This window comes from Pleurodeles waltl, chromosome 8 (assembly GCF_031143425.1).
Source record: "Pleurodeles waltl isolate 20211129_DDA chromosome 8, aPleWal1.hap1.20221129, whole genome shotgun sequence".
Lineage (NCBI taxonomy): Eukaryota > Metazoa > Chordata > Amphibia > Caudata > Salamandridae > Pleurodeles > Pleurodeles waltl.
The window spans coordinates 880,143,398-880,151,079 of NC_090447.1; the positions used below are offsets into that span (position 1 = coordinate 880,143,398).

At 43.5% G+C, this 7,682-nt stretch overlaps 1 protein-coding gene across 1 annotated transcript in view; it reads left to right on the top strand.

Annotated features, from left to right (window-relative positions):
• The window catches only part of SLC15A1 (solute carrier family 15 member 1), a 130,432-nt gene extending 125,236 nt beyond the window's left edge, over window positions 1-5,196 (top strand). The window contains exons 21-22 of the mRNA XM_069205176.1: window positions 2,862-2,969; window positions 4,360-5,196. Coding sequence (XP_069061277.1) covers window positions 2,862-2,969; window positions 4,360-4,560 — 309 coding nt within the window. The 3' untranslated portion in view covers window positions 4,561-5,196. The remainder of the gene's footprint in view (window positions 1-2,861; window positions 2,970-4,359) is intronic.
• Window positions 5,197-7,682: the final 2,486 nt, after the last annotated feature.

Sequence of the window (7,682 nt, forward strand, 5' to 3'; positions counted from 1 at the left end):
CACGACTTCATCGCATGGGTTACATAACCAGCAGTGCCTGTTTGAGATGCAGCGTCAAGCCGGGGGACCTAATACATACGTTCTGGCACTATTCCGTCCTATCCGGTTTCTGGGAGGGAGTTTTGGGCAGACTGGAGGTAGTTTTGGGCAGGGACATTCCAAGGGACCCCAAACTAATCCTCTTACACATCTCCCAGGAGTAGAAGGTACAAGATACCTCAAAATGTTAATGTGGCTGGGCCTGGTGCTTGCTAAAAGAGATATTGCAAAGGTCTGGAAGGATCCACAGGCGCCTTCGGTTGAGGGATAGGCACACAGTATGGACTAGTGCATGGGGCTGGAAAGGCCCATATATATAGCGCAGGGATGTCCCCAAAAGCATATCAAAATATGGAATGGATGGGCAGAGCTGCGGGGGATTCACCTAGTGCCAATCCCAGAGAGACCTTGGACGAGTGATATCTGTGATAGGAATTCCCCTAGATGATGTCTGAACGGGGAGATGTATTCTCTAAGAAGGGCGTATGGGAAAAGGTTTTGGTTCTGCAGGCAATGCACATACTACTGTATGTTTTTAAGATAAGATAAGAGAGGATCTGACGTATTACACATATGCTGATCTATGTAATGTTGACTATTTTGCCAATGGAAAAAACAAAGCCATGATGTACTTGAAACAGGAAAGTTAATTAAAAGTAAAAAAAAAAAAAAAAAGCATGTAGTAAAGTCGATCGTTTTAGAGCTCATTTCAAATTATGATACACTCATCAGTTTCTACTAAGAGACTAGTTTGTTTCCCAAGGCAGTGCAAGTTGCTGTTTTGTGTTACTCTCTCTTGGGAAGGTGTTCCATGGGTGGAGCATGGGTGTTACCACGCACCCACCATAGTTTTTGTTGCATCCACAGATTTACTAACAATAGTAAACCTGGGAATTCACCAAAATGCTATGCCTTTTGTGGGGTGGCATTACAAGAAGAAATATGTTTACTTCTCCTCATGTTTTCCTCTTTCTACGTTCACTGCATTCTGATGCACACATAGAAAGAGGAAAAAGCCTCAGAGGATAGTTTTTGTGCAGGAAGGTCTCCATTACTGCACAAAACCAATCCTGTCTGCAATGCAGGTACCCTTGCACCAGGAAGCCAGTAGGGCACCAGTGCAGAGCGAGCAAGAATGCACCAAATCTTACTAGAAATGGAGCATTCCTGCCCTCTCCATCTGATGCAGCACAGCAAGTTGTCTTGCTCCTTTGTGCTGCCTCAAATATTAATAAATCTGTCCCTGAATCTCCCTGTATCTTTAATTAATTTGACCTTGTGTGATGTAATTGACGCTAAGTAAAGCACTCCAATAACTTTGGGTCGAGTTTGAGACATATAAAAACTACAAAAAAGGCACAAAGATGTAAAAACAAAGGGGGTCATTCTGACCCGCCAGGGTTGGCGGGAGCACCGCCAACAGGCTGGCGGTGCCCCGCAGGGCATTCTGACCGCGGCGGTTTGGCCGGGGTCAGAAGAGGAAAACCGGTGGTCTCCCGCCGGTTTTCCGCTGCCCAAAAGAATCCTCCATGGCGGCGCAGCTCGCTGCGCCGCCATGGGGATTCTGACACCCCATACCGCCATCCTGTTCCTGGCGGCAGATGGGGTGTCGTGGGGCCCCTGGGGGCCCCTGCAGTGCCCATGCCAATGGCATGGGCACTGCAGGGGACCCCGTAAGAGGGCCCCACTTTGAATTTCACTGTCTGCATTGCAGACAGTGAAATTCGCGACGGGTGCAACTGCACCCGTCGCACCTTCCCACTCCGCCGGCTCCATTCAGAGCCGGCGTCCTCGTGGGAAGGTTGTTTTCCACTGGGCTGGCGGGCGGCCTTTTGGCGGTCGCCCGCCAGCCCAGTGGAAAACCCAGAATCACTGCAGCGGTCTTATGACCGCGGAGCGGTGTTCTGGAGGGGGGAACTCTGGCGGGCGGCCTCCGCCGCCCGTCAGGGTTAGAATCACCCCTAAAGTGTTAACAAAAAAAAGACAAATAGTTACCCATTCAGTGGCTGATTTGTACCCGGTGAAACCGGAAAACCTGGATAAATCACAGCTTCTTTGCTTAAATTGTGCGATCTTATGCACATTTTTTATTTCACCAAAATTCCTATTTCTTCATTATCGCATAAGAAAACACTTTCAAATATGTGAGTTCAGAATACCAGCTATACAAAAAAACTAATGTGCTGAATTTAATAGACTATAATATTTTTTATAATAATCTGAGCCACATACAGGGATTAGATAACAACTGGCTTGCTTCTTAGTTCACTAATGGTTCATATTTAAAAATTGTTAATAAGTATTTGCCTGTGCAGTGCTATAATGTGATATATTAAAAATGACAAATCTCCACATGTTAAAGAAATACACTTTTTTGAACGTTGAAGACATTTTATCATATTAACCTGATATTTTGTTGTATGATTTGGAGGAGGTGTGTTATCTATGAGGGGGCAAAACACTGGCGCCCCCTATTGGTGAGCCACCGCTGGTGTGTTTGTTGGTCATGGTTGTTAGAGAGAGTGATTATAGATGATGCTGCTCTTGAGCAAGCTGAGAAGCAGATAAGTGTCGCAGAGAAAGTCACATAAGCTTATTCTTAGCATACCACTCATCTTCAGGCGATTGGATGAGAAGCTATCTCTGATGTTTCTGCCTAGGTGGCAAGGTGTGATTTTTTAGTCAGGCCACTTTTACTGTTACTTAATGATTAAACGTTAATATGTTCATAAGAATATACTTATTGTTCAGTATAATTTACTGTGTGGTATGTGCATTGTAACAGCATTGTTGTCAATATGTCAACTTTTATCTGGTTACAGGCACCTTCCAACATGAAAGCTGTGCTTCAGGGAGGATGGCAGCTTACTGTGGCCTTTGGAAATGTCATTGTCTTGATAGTAGCTGGAGCTTCGCGCCTCAGCGAGCAGGTAAATGGACACCCACAATGGTTTGAAGGAGTAAATTTCCCCATTGATCTTCCAGAAGACCCATATAGCACATTGGAACAAAATAGTTATTTAAAACTGATAAAATCCTGGACCAGAGCAACCAATACCTTAACTAACCCACAGGCTGCATGCAGCATTTCAGTGACCTTGCCAAGGTTTATATTGACCCCTTCTCCCGCTCTAGTCAAAGACATTGTCTCAATAAATGGCCTGGGGTAGCAGAAGTGACATCACACATCCTTCTCTGACTCCACCCCATGATAATATCACAGAATTGAACCATTATCCCCACCATTAGACCTTGAACACCTTCATATTTGCTCCGGAGGATCTGGTAGAAAGTCAAGGAGTAAAAAGAACTCTCAGAATTTTGTTCACCATCAGTTTTTGCTATTGCTTTACTGACCCCTGAGACTACAAACTTTAAGGGCAGTGCCAGGGAAAGCTTACTGAAGTCCAGGCCACATTAAAATAAAATATGTAACACAAATTATGGTATGTACTTGCACTAAAAAGACTTCAGATAACTGTGTCAGATATGTATGCTTGTTCTGCAATCATGGTGTTGCTTTTCCTTCAACCCCTATTTTTAAAAATATTGCCCCTCCTCATTTGGGGAGAAGTAAATTGCTGCCTGTGGATTTAGGGCAGAGTTCTTCAAACAGGGAGAGGGCCCTGAACTGATCTTAGGAAGTCAGGGTATGAGGCTTTGGCCAAGGGTGTACTTATAAAACCCAGTGAGAGCAAAGAAAAACATCAGCTTAAACAGTGTTGTGGTTTTACTGAAAAAACAGGGTGGCAGCGAGCCACTCTATAAAATGCCATCGATAACATCTTTTGTTGCTCATTTTTAGGATAGGAACAGGTGTCACATTTTTGTGGACTAAAAAAATCCTCAATGTCCTTCTCCCCATTTCTGATAAAGGATCACGCTGTGGATACTTTTTCACCTCTAGGGAGTGCACGCTGCCAAAAGCATCTTGTCAATCATGTATTTGATTGAATTGGGTAACTAAACCTAACTGCAATCTTTGAATTGTTAAATATGTTCAGAGCTTCCAACTAGCTTTATCGAAAAATTATGAGAAAGTAGGTCTGTTGTTTACAGGGATGATTTTTTTTTTAATGATGGGGTGCAGTATTAAACATTTTGAAGACCACAAGCCAATAAATGAGAGATAGATTGATACCTACTAAGTTAAAAAGTCATAAAATGAGCTCTAATTGAGAAATTCAGCATGTTGGAAGGATTGATTTTGCAGTGATCCTGTGTCCTGTTAACACTAGCAGCATACACACATTTTTGTGTAGTATGTGAATTGTTGTTGCTGGATTTTTGTTTTCTAACTCTGCTCTCTATCCTTTGCAGTGGGCAGAGTACGTGCTCTTTGCTGCTTTGCTGTTTGCTGTCTGCATCATCTTCTCTATCATGGCCTATTTCTACACCTATGTGGATCCAGCTGAGATCGAAGCACAGTTTGACGACCCAGACAGGAAGAAGAAAGAAAAAGAAATAGAAGCAAATGCATATGAAAATTTTGATGGACCTTATTCACAAACCAAAATGTAAACACTCGCCTCCAGTTGGAAATATCACAATGCCACCTGAAAAATATTGTAAATCATCATGGACAATTTGGATGGGCCTACCTCAGTTGAAAGATATTGGAACTATGCACGTATATGGATCAAGCCACGAAGTCAGGAAAGGAATTCTGTGCTGGCCACCTTCCACATTATGGTTGTAGCGCATTGGAACTATCATCTTGTACAGTCTGACAGCAGGGAAATATGTCTTAACTTTGTGTAAAGTTTAATTTACTACTCAGTATTGAACCCGAAGTGCAGTGATAATATGTAATTGGAATGTTTTTGCCTTTGTGATGTATTTTTATATTATCTTCAAGAAGAACCAGATTATTGTTGTGTTTATGCCTATTGATGGGCATAGCAACCTTATGAAATTCGTTTTTTAAGTATATTTGTTAAATTCTACATCTACCAAATGTATACAAAATGTACTATATTCAATGAGTTTCTCTGTCATTCGACAGCTACAATCGCACATGCACTTATTGGTACTAAATATGCTTTATTCATTGGACCCCAGAAAATTGAATGGGATACATGCCGAAGGAGATAGGAGGGACTATGAAGTTACGGTCGATAGAAAATAGAACGCTAAATAAATAGTACTTTCTCTGAAGCCTTTTTGTTGGTGTGTTTTGAGTTTGTATCCTAAAGGTGCTGGTTACACCAACGTGGTGCACTTATACATAAATAGAGTCCATCAGCACAATGGAATCGGACATTGCGGGGCAGTTCAGGAAAGTGCCCACACAATAATGGGGAAGGGTGAACATTAAAAGTGTGTAAACAACCTCCCACATTGCACTGGAGCGCAAGTAAATGAAGCAAGTCGGATGTCGACTGGAGTCCTCCCCCAAACAACATGTTTAATAAATTGGGGTAAAATTGTTTTAAAATAAATTGGCTACAAGAGTTTTAGGGTTGAGAGATGGTGCCAGAATTCACTTCCAAAAAGAACTTTCAATGGAATTAATTACAAAACAGCACATTACAGTGACATTTTCTTAAGAATTGACAAAGATGTGTTTTACAGAAAGTTAAAACAAACTAGATGTTCATTGGTACATAGTCTAATTTTTCATAGTATTCATAGCAACCCCTGACAAAGTGTTCAAGAGAGTCATCCTGAGCAGAATGAAGGAACAAGTCAATGCTCAGTTGTGAGTACAGTAAGCTTCCAAGATAGATCCTGCAGAGACCAAGCTGCAACACTGCGCATCATCATTGAGCAGCTGATGTAATGGAATTTCCCCCTCTATGTTAACTTCATTGACTATGAGAAGGCATTCAACAGCGTGGACATAGATGCTCTTTGGAAAGTCTCCTGCCATTACGATGTGCAGCTAAACTCATAAGAATCATCAGGAACTCTTATGAAGGAATGACCTGCAAGATAGTCCATGGAGGACAACCCACAGAAGCCTTCTAAGTGAGGAATGGAATCCACCAAGGTTGTTTGATCTCACCTTATCTCTTCCTGCTGGCCATAGACTGGATCATGAAGACTTCCACCTGAAAGAGAAGACATGGGATCAAGAGTACACCCTGAATGCAGCTCGACAACCTGAACTTTGCAGACAATCTGACCCTTCTCTCCCATACCCATCTGCAAATGGAAGAGAAGACCGACAATGAGGCAGCCACATTAACACAACTTAGCCTCAACATTCACAGGGAAAAAAACAAGATCCTGAAAGTTATCACAGTCAGCACAACTACAGTCACTGTTGTATGCGATGCACTGAAAGATTTAGAGGCCTTCACCTGCACTGCAGGGTCATGGACAAGCAGGGCAGTACAGACGCCGATGCCAAGTCAAGAACTGGCAAAGCAAGGGCTGCCTTTATTCAGCTAATGAAAATCTGGAGCTCAAATGACTGAACGCTAAACAACAGTGACCACCACCAACAAAGTCCAGACCCTCATCAACACCTGTCTGAGGAAAATCTTTCAGATCCACTGGCCTAACACCATCAGCAACAATGACCTATGGCAGCAGACTATGCAACTCCCTGCTCCTGAAGTCATAAAAAGATGCTGGGGCTGGATAGGTCACACTCAGAAAGCCCACATTAAACACCACCAGGTCAAACAGTAAGCCAATGAAATACCTAGCATCAAGGCCTTTAAGCTGACTGCACGGATATGGGTTACCCCTGGAGTCAGATTGAGAGAAAAGCCAGGATAGGGTTGGCCGAAGAGTCCTGATTGATGGCCTCTACCCCAGGGAGGGGTAGTAGGCATAAGTAAGTAAAGTCCATATTTATACTTTTTTAGCGCCACAATTGCGTAATTTTTTAACGCAAAAACGGCACAAACTTGCAAAATACATGCAAATGCGGCGCAAAAAAAGTATAAATATGGGCCTAAGTGTATCACACAGTATTATGGCCAGCAGTATGCTAGTAATAGCCACTGCTATGCCGAGGATGGGCATCATTATGCCATGGAAAGCCACATTCAGTATTGCCTCTAATATGCCAAGAATGACATTACATACTGGGTCCATTATAATGCCAGGAAAAGCCACCATCATTCTATGAATGCAGATAATATGCCAAGGATGACCATTATCAGTTGATGCGCCTCATCCCTGGTGGCCTAGTGGTTGCCTACCGACTCTCTCACTGCTGCCTTCTACTTATTTCTGTGCCCTTTTTCTGTTTTTGTGCTCTTTTGCCTTTCATTATGTTTTTCAACCTTTTCTTGCATTTTTTCCTCCATTCTCCGATCCGCGCACCTCCCCTGGAGATGCTGCACCTGCAGCTCACCCCCCTCCCAGCACCGTGTTTCCCACCCTCCCTCCTCCCAGCTGAGCAACCCCTACCTTCTCCCTCCCATTCTCAATGGCGGTTACTACGCTGTGAAAGGAGTGACTTCACTGACTTCTGGTCAGTGTTAGTATCGCTCCCCCGCGCAGCTCCACCCTGTTGCTGCTGCTGCCCTTTGCCCTCCGAGCCTGCCTGGCTCGTTGTATTTGAGGCCCTCCTCCACCCACAGGATTCTGCCTGTGCCTCATCCCTGGTGGCCTAGTGGTTGCCTTTGGTCTCTCTCACTGCTGCTTTTTGCCTTTTTCTGTGCCCTTTTTCTGCCTTTTGCTCT